Below are 15352 nucleotides of genomic sequence, written 5' to 3'. Positions count from 1 at the left end.
TCGCGCGCGCGTTATCTTATCGGGAAAGTTGGCGCTGAGTCAGCACCCCGGAGACACGTGAGTCGGGGCCTCGGTATTCCTCGGCCTCTTTTGCCCCACGCCATCATCTGTTCCTCTTTCTCCCCATCTTCTCTTCTCTTCTCTCTTCTGTCTTCTGTCTTGTTCCTTCTCCTTCCTGTTCTTTTGCCCCCCTTCCACCGTGTCCGTATTCTTGGATGGCTCTCTTCTGAAATCTTCGACCAACGTACATACGCCTTTCTACGCCGTTCGCCCCGCGCCCTTCTCTCCCCTCTTCCGGCACGCCGCCATCATGAGTGACGCTCTCTGCGGTCCGTCGAATGCTCTGCAGAATTTCCAGAAGCATGCCTCTGTTGATCGTACCCTCCAACAAGATCGCATCATCTCTCGGCAGTCACCTTCTCAGGTAACTTTTATTACCACCTCACGAAAGATAGACATATATACTAACCCCTCTGCGGCAGGGCTTTCGATCCCAGAATCCACATGAAGGGGCATTAGACCCAGAATTCGCCGCCTTTGAGTCTGGCATACCGGGCGCGCCCCTTCCCGATCTCCATCATGCCACACCTTTCGCCGCGCAGGGTTCGCAGTTCATGCCCAATCCCGCGGAAAACCAGAGCTGGGCCGCGGATTTCGAACGGATGCAGATCTCAGGACCTTCCCATGCAATTCATCAACAGCCAGGGTTGTCGATTTCCCCAGCGCCAATGGTGGCTCGGCAGGGCTGGCAAAATGAATTTATGAACCAACAGCAACAGCACCGTCCTCCGCAAGTCCAACAACACCATCACCAGTCTTATACGCCCGGGTTCCAGTCCACATTCGCCCCTAGTTATCCAATGCATGCGGCACCAATGAACGCTTTCCCTACGGCACAAGAAGGGATAGCGAATCAGCATCCCCAAACCGAAGCATTTGATGAATCTGCATTTGAAGCGGCGTTCGAACAGGCACGAGCAGACATGGCATCAGCTGAAGCCACCCAGAACGTTGAGGAGACGACCGCAGAGGCTATGCACCTGGAAACGGCCCCCACTTCAGAACCCCAGGAGACCGTCAGAATCGGATCTGACACCATCCCCCAATCGAACAAGGAGGATCCCCAATCACAGTTGAATGATGCGGACGAGCTGGCTCGGACGGCAGGACAGCTTTTGGATAGCGTTAGCCACGACCAGAGCCAGAAATTCCGAGAAAGCAATTTCCTCGCCTTAATGCGTCGCATTCGAGACAGGGAGGTCCATGTCGAAGGAGATGAATTTCGCGAAGTCAGTACCAGTTCGTGATTTGTGTGGAGTTTGGCTGGCGTAGCACGAACGCTGGTATACTGGAGTCTATTCATGCCGACCTCTGTTCCCGCTAATGAAAAACCAGACTTCACAGTCCCTACATCCCGGAGGCAAGCATTACCCGGGCGAGCGAGCACAGCAAGAGGAACAACCAAGGAACGGCATGACGACTCCGCACAGTAAGTTTGAGGATCTCGATACGCCTACGACCATACCTACTCGCGACACGATGACCTGACCTACGGACTTCGCCACCCAGACCTTGGAGAGGCCCCCGTTCCGGATGAAAAGGACTTGACACCGTTTGCCGGCTCCATCGGTGCTTCGGGTCCCGGAGACGATGACTCCCTCTACGCAAGTTGGAATCATGGTGATAGCTGGGCTTAGTTTATTGTCTAGTTTTATACCCCCTTCTTTCTTGTTTATTTATTTGTCAAGAACATATCTCAGCCTCACCGAAAGGAAAAAGTTGGTTCCAACATAAGCTTCTTCCTGGTTTGCGGCTGCGCACTCTGTATTTTTGGTTACGCTGCATCCATAGAGGCGTTTGGTTCTGTCAGCATGATGAATTCCAGTCACCTGTCAATCATCAGTCTCAGTCCAATGCAGCCATCCCTCCCGCCATTCATGTCGAGCGTGCAGCTATTGATCAACGGGGCAAGATGCGGACCACGTGACAATGATCGCCTATTGATGGGCCAGAACAATAGAGAAGTCTCTGTCGTCAATAAGGGACCGGCCCATTGTTACAGCTGCCCATCCATTGACGGCGTGATTGAGCGACCGATTGATCCATCGGAATGCCGGCTCAGGCAGAGGCTGCAGACTGCCGTGCGTCATTAGCGCGTTTACTATTGATGCTCTCCGTCAAGAGTTGTACATCAGGATGGCACATTGCACATATAGCTATTGATTGATTGATTGACTGTCTGTATTCTATTGTTCTGAATTGCGTCAGCGTAGGCATGGGTTTTTCAGGTGTTTTTAACAAGCACAATATCTCGCCTTGTATAGATCTCGTGCTAGACCTCTTTCCTTCCCTGTAGGCTCGAAGATACCAGAGAAGCCCTCGCTCCATTCCACCATCATCAGGCACTCAAGTACTTACATATTTGAAACAAAACAATGCTCCCTCCCTCCGACTCACTCCGCCATCACTCTCTCAAACGCCTTGAAGCGGCATCAAGCCGCCAACGCGAGGAACACTGCCCTCCCCCAACCCCATACACCGCCACCCTGCGCATCCCACCAAGAATAGGGGATACTCTACGGGGAACAGGCCACATCGAGTCCTACGAGGATGACGACGACTACGACGACGATGACATCCACCCGGAAGAAGCCAGTGCCCCAGCCCCAATCACCATCCATATTGACACCTCGATTAGCATAGTCGGGAATGCAAACACAATCCTCGTGCCGTCATCATCCAGCACGCCATGTCCAAACCCCACTGCCATGGGTCAACCCAGTGGTACGACAGCTCTCAAGTCGCTACAGAAACAGCGGCAGACAAAGCTAACGGACATTGCGATGACCGTGATCGACGCGATTGGGCGGAGTTTACTGCTTGAGAAGGATGATACCGGCCGTCGCTCGCCTTCCCCGGTAGAGGTCAGGATCAATGCCGGCATCCGGGTAGAGGGAAGTCGGAATGCGGTCTGTATTGGGGCATTTCCGCGTGTATTTGGCAAGAAGGATTCATCCGAAGCGATGAATGGAGATCAGAGGGATAGAGGGAGGAAACGGCGAGCTTTCTCGGTAGGTTGTGTCCTGTTCTGATTGTTAGTACGTATTACTTGTGGAGGTTTGAAGCTAATCGGTTGTTGGTGCAGGAACCGCTCAAGTCGCGATCGCTAAAGAGAGCTTGTTAACTTAGCTCTGTTAGAAGAAGGCCTTGGCCATATATATATATTGGAGAATTGCTATTGCTGATGTTTGTGGATGGCAGACCGCATGTCATGCCCCTCACATATATTTTCCTATGAAGGCACGCTCCATAGATTTTGCGAATGGAAAGGCATGATGCGTGACCACCCGCGTACTCCTACTCTAGGATACATTAGACCACATAAGAAACCTATTGTAACATAATATTCCGATAAATTTGGACCTGATCTACCCCATAGCTCCATCGCAAGCCTGTAACACACTCCTATCACCGAATGCCACATGACTGGAGGATACATACAAAACACAAACCCCAACGTCCATCATGAAGGTAGATATCCACACAGGAACAAGGAAACTAGGGTTCAACACTGGAGGAAAGCAAATAGCAACAAGGAACCAGCCAACGAAGGAAGGAAAGCCTTGGGTGGTAAAATCAGAAACATATCGGTACGCCAAGTCACCCCTACTAGGAAAGATTCATTAGAGATATCGTCGCCAAATATAAAGTACATGGGCTATGTTCCAACAGAAGAGACAGGTTTAAGAAGCTGGAGATGAGCAAAACCTTGCGAACCTGCAATAATAGGCGGGGCGGTACTTCTTCCTCTGGTATTCTTTTCCTTACCCGTTTCGCAGCCTAATTCACGACTGCACGAGTCACCGTCCAATGGGTATATCATGGCGGTGCAGATCTCTTGACCATTCAGGGACAACTTTATCGCGCTCATAGAGTAGACCGCAATTGTGGCAGAGTGTCTAGAAACACAATGTTAGGTAAAGAAAAGCATGGAACTTTCAATATCGACGGTTCTCACCTTCGGGCCAAATGGGCCATCTCGTACCGCCCAAACCGCGGTACCCCAAACCAAGCAGTTACTGCATCTCCAATTCTGTCGCTCCCTATAGAGCAGCCTGAGTTAGCATATACGCAACCGGCAGAGCCTGTGGATATCGGGTAACGAACCACTCTGTCAATGTACCACCGCCTCCACCATAACCAGCTCCAGAGCCAGTATCCGGGGTACCTCGTCCACCAGGGGTGCCTCCTCTTCCCAGTGGACTGAGGCTGCGGAATCGCTTCTTCCGCTTGCTGCGTTCACCCCTGCCAAGGGGAGTCTCGCTATCCACGTCAAAGTAGCCACTGCCTTGCCGTGACACTTCGGGGGTGATGCCTGCTGTGGAGGAGAACCGCGCTGTTTCGCGCCGAAGGCGTCGAATCTGTCGTTCGCGATCCCCTTCTCGTTTTTCGATTTCCTCCTTGGACAAGGTCTCGACTTTCGGCTCCCACTCATCACCGAGCCCTTCTGGGTCATATCGCCATCCAGCTTCGGCTCCGTTGACGGCTTGGTTGTCGATTTCAGTTCCGTAAACGCCCATGCTGCCGATGAGACTTCCGCTTTCGCAGACCTCTTTCTTTAATTTCAACACAGCTTCGTAGATCCCGTGCGAGATAGCTCCGACCCACTCGCCGTTCAAACCCAAGTCAGCACAAGTAATGTGCGCGAATTCCTCAGCCATACCGGGCGGGTGGAGCAGGGACCACTCGAACTTGTCTGTGTATAGCTTATTCTGCAAATTGATGTTTAAGTTGATCATGCAACGGTACGCATCGTCCGGATTGAGGATGCTGTCGTTGACCAACGGTTCCTTGGTTACCGCAACCGCGTTGACCCTGGCATCGGGGGTAGCCGGGGCTTGAGTGGACGCCGGGGTCGCAGATACATCTCGCGACACACCACTCTGCGGAGCAGGAGTAGGCTTTGGTGGCGTGCTCTGGAACAACGGGTGAAGCGCGACACCAGCGTACTCTTCCAGCTGCTGCCGGATCTGATTGCTGATAGCCATGGTCATCGCTTGAGGGTTGGGCAAGTCCATGTCGCGCACAAACCCAACGGCAAATTCTTCGGGGGTCGCGAGTGCCTCGTGCAGATTCCACAGGAACGTGTCTTTGATTCGATAAGCAGGCAATGGGTCGGGTCTTCGATACCCCGGGAGGGTCGGGTTAATCGCGGGGTCCATTACCGTCCGCGGGAGGGGGAAGGGCTCCAACGGTTGATGTGCTGGGACTTCCAAGTCGATGCGAATCGGGATGAGGGTCAGAGGGAGCTGCGCTTGTATTTGCAGTTGGTCCGCACAACTGGATGGTCACTCCATGTTAGTGGCTGTTATCTAGTAAAGGAAATATGCAATGCACATACGCTGGTCGCAACATTCGCTTGATCATCCAGTCGCGAAACACGCCTTGCACTTCAACAGGTGCATGTACCTCCTTTCCCAGCTTTTCAGCCAAAGATACCTTATCGAAAGTGGACTCCTCTCGCCGGAGGCTCCTCAACCCGGTGGGGCGCCGGGGGCCATCGCTATCATCAAAGTCATCATCGTCGAACCCATCTTCTGCATAATTTATTGCAACTGTTCCTCGTTTTGTGGTGCGTGGTGTTGGACCGATCTGAGTTGGAGGAATGACGGGGGTGAGTAGGGCGTTTCCATATTGGCGGATTCGCGGAGGATAAGACGTGATGTAACCTCTAAGAGGGGGCATGTTGGCTATCAGATGGACATAAACATGTCCCTTTCGGGACTGCGGATGGAGCTTTCAGTGATCGCGAACAGGCCGTCTCTGCGATGGATTAAGGAAAGGGCGAGCGAATCGTAGGCGATTGAGCGCAAAGAGAGGGCGCGTCAATGGGAATGTCACGTTGAATTCTCAGTGAACAAGATAAGTGGAACAATTCTTGCGCCTATTGTGCGAAAAATCAACTCTAAGCCGGTGAATAGGAGGATGAAATCCAAGCGTGGTGAACGGTGATCGCGATCAAACTTCCGGCCGTCGTCGCGTTTTCGCAGCAAAACAGGTCCGCTAGTCCCGTTCCAGTAAGTGCATCACGTGAATCACATGACTACTATCTTAGCCAGGTATGTACTCAGTACAGAGAGTAAACAGGTATTCCTCGGTCTACAAGTTCTTTGCCGTCTGGAAAACATAGGTAGTTTTCAGAAACCTAGGGAGCTATGTAAAACAATCAATTGCCACGTCACCCTTACAATGATAAGTATATTGGCTGCTTCTAATCAATGCCGGAGGATCTGTAGACTGCTCAGCAGTCCATCCGCCTGGCCATCAATCATACACCGGGTCGTTTGGCCGGCGGGGGTACCGATGGGAAAACAAAACATGATGTATGTACTACCCGCCAACAAAACACTGCATTACTGTCGAAATTCAGATTATAAGTAAGAAAGGGGTATTGTGACGCTGTAAGACGTCTTTTCCTGCTCCAAGGACACCGTCTTTTGGAAAGGGATGAAGAGCATTATTGTCGATTAGGCTATCGAAGCCCGATGACGCTCTATAAAGCTGTCAGCACAAGTTGCTTTTGGCATATAGGGATTCCGCGACCTCACCATTTCTAGAGTCCAGACTCTGCGGATCCAAATCTTCACTTTGCCTTCAACGCCTTCGATATTGTCAAGCTCAATTCCCTCCCACCAGCATCTTCTCGCGGGCTTCCTCCAGAAAAGGAGAAGCTTCTGCGCCATTCCAACAGCATTGTTATTGGAGAGGTCACCCCTGATATCCGTACGAAGTTTGGCCAAGGCAAGGCTGCAGATTACTGCCTTATTAGGTTCTGGGGCCCGGTGGCCCCAGCGGTCATCACGGTCAAAACCGCTATTGCATGTGTCATTGATGATAACTCAGTTTTGAGAGATTTAAACTTACCCTGCAGTCAACATCTCAATCAAATGCTGTTCTGTGGAACCAGCTTCGTCACTCTTCCGTAAACCCGAAAAGATGCCATCCTGTTTGAGTAAAGCCTTTGCTGCCGCACGCTTCACCTCAATCATCTCTGTATGGTCGATATCTGGGCGCGGGGGAATCGCGTAGAAGTCAAGGTCTTCACGTAATACAATGATGCCAGCCCGATCATGAAGCATATCTCTGGCCGATCCTTGCATGGAATCAGATGACATATCTAGATCAGGCGATGTTGACGCAGACGGTGACGACGATGGGATTGATTGGGCGACCGAACGAAAGAAGTCAAGCATGTACTGGAGAGACGCCGGATCATACTAGGCAAATGGTGAGAACCAGGAAATCCGTGCCTGATTAATGGAGATGACTTACATCGACAGGATAGATATCGCCTTCATGGAAGGTGCCCATATGGCCGTCGGGAAGCAGGCCATTTGGAAAGAGCGATAGAAGGACGAATTCCGGGAGGGTCAGAAGCTCATCTCGAGACAATGTAAAGTGAGTTCCCCTGCAATAAGTTAGAAATCACCAAGCACTCTAGATTATCTTCCATACCGAAGATCCAGAGTGATATGTTCATCTCCACCGATATCTAAACCATGTAGAGTAAACTAATTAGCTGAAGGGTTCCCTTCCCAAATTTGTCAAATTTATGAGACACGTACCTCCGAGGGTGTTTATCGGGGGTCCTCCCGTCTGTTGCACTTGCGTGATAAGACTCGACGCGCCTCCGGCTGCAGCCATCACGTAGGTAAATGATTCAATGGGGCTAGATCCTTCGGTATAGGGAGGGGGCGGTTCTCCGTCTTCAGCTGACTTTCCGGCAGAATCTCCCTTCGGGTCACGAGTGAGAGACGCTTTGGTATCAGCGACGATGGGCAGCGAAGGGTCAGGCTCTAGCGGCTCCTCGTCCGGGGGCGGAGGAACAGAGGACGGGACAGAAGCGGGCCCAGGTTGGGAGTCAGCGACTTTGGTATGATCAGAGTCGGCGACAGGACCAAAAACTAGGGACGAGAAGGGCGGAGGGTGCGACGAAGCGAAGCTGGACGATGATGCCTCTAAATCGGAGGGATCTCCTGGCGGCGCGGTATAATAGTCGTCTTCGTCCTCCACAACGGAATCTGCTAGACAAGGCGGCCGCGCCCTTGGAGGCGAGCCAGGGGTACTTGAGTGTCGCGACAAGGTGTTGGGGTTTATGGCGATGGATTCGAATTGGCTGTCGGCGATCTCGCTGGCCGATGGGTCTTGTCCCGAGTTGATCGCAAGTCGAGGTTCCCAGGTCGATCAGGGGCCTATCGTATCACTAAAGCAGCAGGAACATTGGAAATAGAGGGATCGTGGAACAAATGATGTAATTGTACCGAGAGTTGTTGAAGAGGATTAGAGCGATGTAAGGCACAGGGGGCAGTTGAAATGGTCGTTTAAAGGAGTACTTGCGGTCGCCGGAGAGGAGGCCAGCGCTTACCTGATTGGGATAGAACCTGAGGCACGCCGAACATAACCCGAATAGATGACTAACAGCCTTCATAAATAACTAATTTACTAGCCACATAGTTCAACAACCACAGATTCATCACCACCCGGAGCTATTGGTGAATCGGCTTCCTAGACAACAGCCGAAAAGGTCTCTGTGACGACATTGGTGGTACAGGCTTGTCTCCAGGGAACTTGCTTCAACAATCTATATCTTTTACGAAATCTCAAGGTTTGAGGGCAGACCAAAGCGCGTACAATTACTTGTTAACTGATCAATCCAGGCGCAAATCATGAAATGTACACCAGTATGAGGGTGTCCAAATTTTGATAGAACTTCTTGCCGTTTCTTTGTTAGTAGATCACCAACTATCTGGAGCGTATCTCTCTCGAATGATTTCCCGGTGGGTGCCTCACACAGTCTAGATCACGGATCGCTGCGGGATCGAGTCTTCCTTCCCTTTCGGCAAGAGTGACAGGTGGCTTGGTTCAAGGCCATACAAATTCTTTGCATTCGTCCTCGACAAGCCAGAATTCATTACAGAGCTAGGAGTGCTGTTCCTGATGGTCTTTCGAGACATTAAAGAGATTGTGACCAAAGGAGATGTCGCATATGTTCGACGCGCCGCAGGCCTGCCTGAAGCCGCGAGACGACTTGTTATGCTTTGCGTTGAGGAAGAGCCTGTTGAAAAGCCAAAAAGAGTGTTATCTGCCGAGGAACACCGATCTTTGCTCGGTGTTTCTGAGAACGAGTATTCGTCGTTGTTGTCTAAGGTCTGTCATTAACAGGATAAACGGTAGAATCAATAAAGTAAGCGTCACATAGCCTTTAAATGCTTAGATGGCCTAGAAGAGATCGGTAACGGCACTTTGGGTGCAAGGATACAAGCCTTGACAACTAAGGAGCGAGACTCAAGGAGTGAGCCGGTGGTCCATCACGCATGGATGGAATCTTTGCTCCGTTGGAGGCTACGCTGTACGGACTACCTAAAATATTGGACACGTTCTAACTCATCGTTCCATATTATTGAAGATATCTGTCTAATCTCCTAAACATTGCGCTCAACATAACTCTGGATCATCCCCTCCAGTGTCGGCTCGTACTCCTTCAAGGTCACCTCGTCGCCGTCGAGAATTGTATTCGCTTGGACAAACACCTTACGAGGGATCTTGTTCTTCAAAACAATATCGCGGACTTTGGTTCCCCACCATTCGTCGACCGACGTGATGTCGTCGTAGAGCTTCTTACCCGCTTCAACATCTGCCGTGCTCTTATAAACATGGAGTTTCTGCAGATACTTTTCCACGGCGGGACGTCCATGGGTCAGAATCTTAGACCGGTCCAGATGAATCTCCAAGTCGGACAGATCGTCCTTTGTATACGCGAGCTTGACAAAATCGTCACCCGCGTCCAGGAAAGTCCTCAAGATACTGTACCGAGCTTGCATATGGGCCTGACCCCATTTCTGGGTCTTCGGGTCCCAAAACTCGAGCGCAACAAGACCGGCGCGGGCCATTTGCAAGTATGCAGCGAAAAGAACATCGCCCGCCTCGTTGTTTAGATCCACTGTTCCATCACCGAAGCCGAAGATCTTCAAGATGCTGAAATCGCATCCGAGAACCATGGCAACGCATTCCGCGCGGCACTCTTCATAGGAAGAAGCGATGGCCCCAAAGACTGAGCTCCAGGTCTGGCCCGGCTTGTACCAGCTGGTCACAGGCTTGTTGGTGACTGGGCTGACCGGGGGTTTCGAGATGTCGAAATTGTACTGTCCAGGGCGAGTCTCCTGGAGAAGTTTACCCGTTCCGTGTCCCAGAAGCTCATGAATGCCAACTTGGACCTCAAATGCCGGATCGCGACACCGACGGTACACCTCCAGATCTTTCTCTGCGATGAACGGCACTGGCTCATTGGGAGCCTTCGCACCGAGGACATTTCCAAGAGACACGTTCTTGAAGCCGAGATTCTGACGAATATCATCATAGTTAGGCAGATTAATACCGGCGGGAATTCCTGAGGATTGGAAGCTCAAGACCTCAAGTGAGGTAAAGTCAGGGCTCAGGAACTTGTCTTTTTCAAAATCATCTCCCCAAGGAAGCTTGGGAATCATGCTCTCAGCACTGTCAACCAGCTTCCCGAACGCCCTGGTGCGCTCTAGGTTGACCTATAGGATAGTTAGGATAAGGCTATAGGGACACGTTGCCATTGTTATCACTCACAAGTGCGACGAATCCTTCCCACTCGCCACGGACACCATGAGGATCTCTGTAAGTCTCGACGAAACCGATGTTGGTTTCCAGAGCCGGTTTCTGGTCCTTTACCCAGATGCGTTGGCTCTCTTTGAATGCTTCAATAGAACCAGTACCGAATGACTTAGCGTAAGCATCAAGCATGCGCTTTTGGGTGTCGTTCTCTGCGTTTAGCTCGGCCAGCTTGATGCTGTGAGCCACCTTCGCCATCTGCTCCAGATGGTCACCGAAGACTAAACGCAGCTTCTTCCCCTTCAGATTGCCTTCCAGTTCGAATGTAACAACGTCCCCCAAGTCCCTGTCTCTAGAAGGAGGCGATGATATCCCCGAGGCGATGAGCAGCTCAAAGTCGCCGGCAGGGGTCTTCTTCAACCGAGTATTCTCCAAAGGCAGACCCTTCTTCTCCATGAGGTCACCGATAGCGGTAATTTCATCCTTAGTGATTGACGGGGAGTCCGGGTAGTAAGTAGTCATATGACCGCCTTCGGAATAGCCAAGATGCATGAGTGATTGTTCCGTCGTCTCATAGATACCGCCACCAGTCTGGTTTGCCTTTTGGAAGGCAGCTTTAGTCTCGGGCGTAATGGAAGACAAAGCCTCGAATGACTCCACCGGCAACCGAGGAATGAATTTCGAGTCGCCAAATCCCTTGTAGTTGCCGCAGTTACCAAGGAACTGGGCCGCATATTCTAGGAAAAAGCGAAGGTGTTCGTCGCTGACATTGGTTTTCTGGGCAAGGTCATTCCAGTTTCCATTGCAGGCGTGGTAGAGGGACACAATGAGGTCGTAGATGGGTTCGGACTCGGGCGAGACTTGACGCAAGGTGATGCGGGTACCTTCAAAAGCGGCTCTGGGAGAAGTTCACAGCAGGTCAGATGGTGCAATGTTTGAGTATATACGTCAGTGAAGCAAACCTGCTGATATAATGGGCATATTTGCGGAGCTTGGAGTCCTTGAGATTATCAAAGTGGGGTTTGATCTCCAGACGGACAACCGTAGGCGGCGAGTCGGCCAAGTAATGCTGTTTGGTCTTCTCGTCCATCGTGGCGGAAGATGCAGTGAAATTGGAGCTTGAGGCGAGGTTCCTTGCAAGGGAGAAGAAACCGGGGTGGGGAGGACGATGGAGGCGATTGAGGGGTAGACCAAATGTGGAGGGGCGGTGAAGGCTGAGAAAACAATGTTCCGACGGCAAGCGCCTGAAGGCGCTACGAGTGACCAACATTGATTAACTCCGGGGTATGATGGAAAAGCTGGAAATGATGCCCGTGATTATGTAGCGCGTCGGCAGGCTCCACCGTAGCCGCACAGATCCGTTACGAAGTACTACTCCGTAAGTCTGTCTATTAATTAGGTACTACCTAGTGATTACACAACTTAGTATTTAACGAATACATCCAGATTGAAGTACCACCCGACCTGGTCGTCGAAAACTGGACTATATGTCCGCAGGTCCAAGTTCGATTAGGAATTTCCGAATGAGCTCGCATAGAAATTGGCGAGAGCTTATGGCCTGGAAGTCCGGCAACCTATAGTAATGTGTCCTGTATATGAGGCTGGGGAGCTAGGGTATCAATTTGAAGGCGGAGCTAAATATTATATCTAGGAGAAGTTACACTACTCGTTTCTAGGTATTTAAAATCTATAGACCTATGAAGTTACTCGGTTATTAAAATATTCGAAGATGAGAGGAAGAAAGAATTGCCGTTTCGAAAGATGTATTAAGTAGCCTCTTAGCTTATAATCCATATTCTAGTTACTCTTTTTAAATTTTGAAAAAGGTGAAGCTGTCTGAAACAATAGTACTAGTACGTAGGAGGCTCGGATATACAATATAGTGGGTAGTAGGTACATCCATAGGTCTAGCCCTATTAGAAAGAAGATGTCGTAATTACGGACGTTTGTCTTTCAGAAATTGCCCACATTTCCTCCATATAGTCTTACCAAGGCCTAGTGATTCACGTAGGAGTCCTAGACGCATAGCCACATCTCTCCCCATAATCTATCGTCGTAGCTTGGCGAGCCAAGATAACCATAATTTAATGATATTCCGTGAATCTGCCCATCTGCGCATTGATAGTATCTATGCGGTTGATTAGCCATACCCTACGTATGTTAGCTGTTGGAAGGACTGCCGTACGTAGGGAGAGTTAGGAATGGATAGAAGCCAAACCTGGGTCACATTTCCGAATTCCAGCAAGCCCGCCAATTTCGGGGCAGACCCTTAAAAGTCTTCTAGCCACTTCTTGTCGTAAGGCACCCCCCGGATCCCGCAGGATTGTGTTCTGGTAGACGCCGCCATTGAGCTTAAGGTTGTGGGCCTGCTATAAACGTGTAAGACTTGGTGGTCTCGATCGGGCGTCCTTTCGACCAGAGGTCTTCACACAGCCCTTGGATTTCTTTCCATAGTGTCGACTGCGAAGATAGATAGACGGGGAGCTTTTGAAACCCCATCCGTTAAGCAGAAAAAGGGAAAATATGTCGTCTGAAGCTTGTCCTTTGGATCGGATCGGTAACTTTATTCAGTGTTCATCACTGTAACACCCACTGTCTGGGCGGGGGGTTGAACACCACGGATATCACAGGTATCACGGGTGTCACTGGGAATTGTCAGTTGGCGATTCATTCAAAACTGTGTCTTTTGTACCCCTGGTAAACTCTTGATATTTTGGGCTAGATCATCATCTCTCCATTTTGGAGCGTTCTTCGACAGGTTGTGAATCAAGGGTTCTCTTCACACATTATGTATATATAAAGGAAGCACACTGCATGTTCTGAGGATAAGAAAAGTGTTATGAGACATGCCTGGACCTATAGTTGAGTAGTTGAGTGGATTCATCTTTTCATTGAGTTCAAGCCTTCAAATACTATGTCCATGATGCATTTACACTCGGGGGTTTCTCAGATTCGCCCTTTGGCTATGATTGGGATTCAATAAAGTGAGAACCGCTATGGCTAAATTGCATGGAAAGCAGCAGCTGTATAAAGTCAAGACGTTGTATAGCAATATTTGCCATTGATAGACGGTGGAAGTCTGGATTGGAAGATGCAAAGAGAGCATGTGGCGCGCGGCGTGGGGGTATTTATAGCCGGGTAAGAGAGCAAGGGGAGGACAGTGAGTTATGGAGAAGAAACCAACATTGAATATGTGAATAATCTGTAGTAACTTTGAATAGTGAAGGGAAGGAAACGCTGCTATGTTTTCTTGTCCAAGTATGAGAGTAGATATAGCTGTAGTTTATTAACCCCGACTTTCCTGTAAGTCACTCTTTGAGCAAACGCCTCAGTGACACCAGTAGCGTTGTCCAATTAGATCCTATAGAACACTGGCCATACAAAAGAGCGTGTCTTGCAATCCCGAAAAGCAGGGATTCTGACTTCACAAATACAAAGGTAACAATGCTACTCCCGTAGCTCTTTGCAAGTTGTAGTATATTGGAACTGGCATTTGAAAGTCGTACCCCGCTTTTAGTAGATGTCTTCGACAAGCGAATTCAACTAGGTATAGCAGACGATGGAGCGAGGTCCTGCTCCCGTGACAATTATGTAGATCAGGTTACTAAAATGATTAATCCATCGGAAATGAGGGGAAGCTGTTTTCGTCTCAGCTAACTCAAGTGCATTCAACCACGTCTCTTCCTTTTATATTCTCAGAGGATAAAGGGATCAACAAGAAATGACATTATCTAAAGACGCAAGCTCCGCCATACTAAAAGGTGGGCAACAATATTACCTTCAGGAAATTCCACAAGATAACCTAATTGACTAGGTCTTCCTAAAACTGGCAGCAAAATAGTAAACACTTCACAATGCGGCCAGTCTCATTATGGACGCACCCTACGGTTAACTGTCCAGCTCCCTTTAGGATCGTTGGTCAACTACTTTCTTAAGGTAAAGTACCTGACATCGGCAGTTGATGCATCATGGCAGCGGACTAATATAGTAGTCAATATGAAATAGATTATGGAAGGTGAGCTCGGTTTGGCTACATGCCGCGGTGAGCATGAATCTCTCAAAGCAATTTACTCTGTTTGCCACCATACACCAGAACCATATACATGGGGTGTATACACGGAATACGGCAAAGTATACGCCTTTCTCCTTACTGAATTTTTGACGATACTGAAGCAGGTAATTCTTTGGATGCTTCCTTATGCCTCGTGCCACGTGCAAACGAATACTGACGCTTGCTTTTCGTTAGCCCGCAGACCCAGAACCCCTGGCCATGGCGCTGACAGAAATCCACATGAAGTCTCAGTCCCCAACTGGGAAGTTTGGCTTTCAACTTGCCACATGTCATACGCGGAATCTGCAAGCCGTCGATTTCTGGACGGATTCATGGTGTGAACTATTCAGCAATCATCTATCACGCATTCTGTCCCACGCCAGGAAACAATTTTCATGGGCAACCTTCGATCAGTTGGGAGAAATCATCCTCTCCAGGGTAGTGCCTGCACTTCTCTTCCCTCTACAAATGGATGGTCGCTCGATTAAACCATGTCTGGTCCATGGAGACTGCTGGGATGGGAATACTGCAATGACAGATGAGGGTCGAGCGGTCCTTTTTGATGCTACTTCTTTTTACGCACATAACGAGTATGAGCTGGGAAATTGGAGGGCCCCAAGACACGCCTTGAGCCACCCGAGGTATACGTCCGCCTACAAGGCATTG

General features: G+C 49.9%; 4 protein-coding genes across 4 annotated transcripts; 2 read left to right on the top strand and 2 right to left on the bottom strand.

The window, feature by feature from the left end:
• The first annotated feature begins 127 nt into the window (after nucleotides 1-127).
• Nucleotides 128-2270, top strand: pex20. Its single transcript, XM_073688734.1, has 4 exons — nucleotides 128-424; nucleotides 483-1289; nucleotides 1396-1489; nucleotides 1570-2270. The coding sequence occupies exons 1-4, from the start codon at nucleotides 311-313 to the stop codon at nucleotides 1695-1697; spliced, it is 1143 nt and encodes a 380-aa protein (XP_073551068.1). The 5' UTR covers nucleotides 128-310; the 3' UTR covers nucleotides 1698-2270.
• A 165-nt stretch (nucleotides 2271-2435) lies between these two features.
• On the top strand, nucleotides 2436-3092 carry BDV59DRAFT_199505 (uncharacterized protein; the record flags this gene model as incomplete). The annotated part of the gene is made up of 1 exon (XM_073693378.1): nucleotides 2436-3092. One exon carries the CDS (start codon nucleotides 2436-2438, stop codon nucleotides 3090-3092), a length of 657 nt encoding a protein of 218 aa, XP_073551067.1.
• Nucleotides 3093-3388: 296 nt separating this feature from the next.
• On the bottom strand, nucleotides 3389-6036 carry BDV59DRAFT_172591 (putative RSC complex subunit Sfh1). The gene is made up of 4 exons (XM_073688733.1): nucleotides 5402-6036; nucleotides 4168-5340; nucleotides 4019-4103; nucleotides 3389-3959 (listed from the first exon to the last, which is right to left on the bottom strand). The coding sequence occupies exons 1-4, from the start codon at nucleotides 5743-5745 to the stop codon at nucleotides 3861-3863; spliced, it is 1701 nt and encodes a 566-aa protein (XP_073551066.1). The 5' UTR covers nucleotides 5746-6036; the 3' UTR covers nucleotides 3389-3860.
• Nucleotides 6037-6486: 450 nt separating this feature from the next.
• Nucleotides 6487-11725, bottom strand: BDV59DRAFT_210862 (dipeptidyl peptidase 3; the record flags this gene model as incomplete). Its single annotated transcript, XM_073695679.1, has 9 exons — nucleotides 6487-6553; nucleotides 6609-6873; nucleotides 6925-7277; nucleotides 7333-7468; nucleotides 7516-7552; nucleotides 7626-8204; nucleotides 9596-10598; nucleotides 10654-11533; nucleotides 11598-11725. The coding sequence occupies 9 exons, from the start codon at nucleotides 11723-11725 to the stop codon at nucleotides 6533-6535; spliced, it is 3402 nt and encodes a 1133-aa protein (XP_073551065.1). The 3' UTR covers nucleotides 6487-6532.
• Between the last annotated feature and the right edge of the window lie 3627 nt (nucleotides 11726-15352).

Source organism: Aspergillus ambiguus, assembly GCF_047715705.1.
Source record: "Aspergillus ambiguus strain CBS 117.58 unplaced genomic scaffold BDV59scaffold_5, whole genome shotgun sequence".
Classification (NCBI taxonomy): Eukaryota; Fungi; Ascomycota; class Eurotiomycetes; order Eurotiales; family Aspergillaceae; genus Aspergillus; species Aspergillus ambiguus.
Note: the sequence above shows the minus strand (reverse complement) of the source record. Positions and strands in the feature narration are given on the sequence as shown.

Bases quoted from the DNA above. Each gene is read 5' to 3' on its own strand.
- BDV59DRAFT_172591 (XM_073688733.1), bottom strand. From the start codon at position 5,745: ATGCCCCCTCTTAGAGGTTACATCACGTCTTATCCTCCGCGAATCCGC. The intron at 4,104-4,167 runs GTTCGTTACCCG...GCTGCTCTATAG, and splicing joins GGTGGTACATTGACAGAGTG to GGAGCGACAGAATTGGAGAT. The intron at 3,960-4,018 runs GTGAGAACCGTC...TTGTGTTTCTAG, and splicing joins ATGGCCCATTTGGCCCGAAG to ACACTCTGCCACAATTGCGG.
- pex20 (XM_073688734.1), top strand. From the start codon at position 311: ATGAGTGACGCTCTCTGCGGTCCGTCGAATGCTCTGCAGAATTTCCAG. The intron at 1,290-1,395 runs GTCAGTACCAGT...ATGAAAAACCAG, and splicing joins AAGGAGATGAATTTCGCGAA to ACTTCACAGTCCCTACATCC. The intron at 1,490-1,569 runs GTAAGTTTGAGG...TTCGCCACCCAG, and splicing joins CGGCATGACGACTCCGCACA to ACCTTGGAGAGGCCCCCGTT.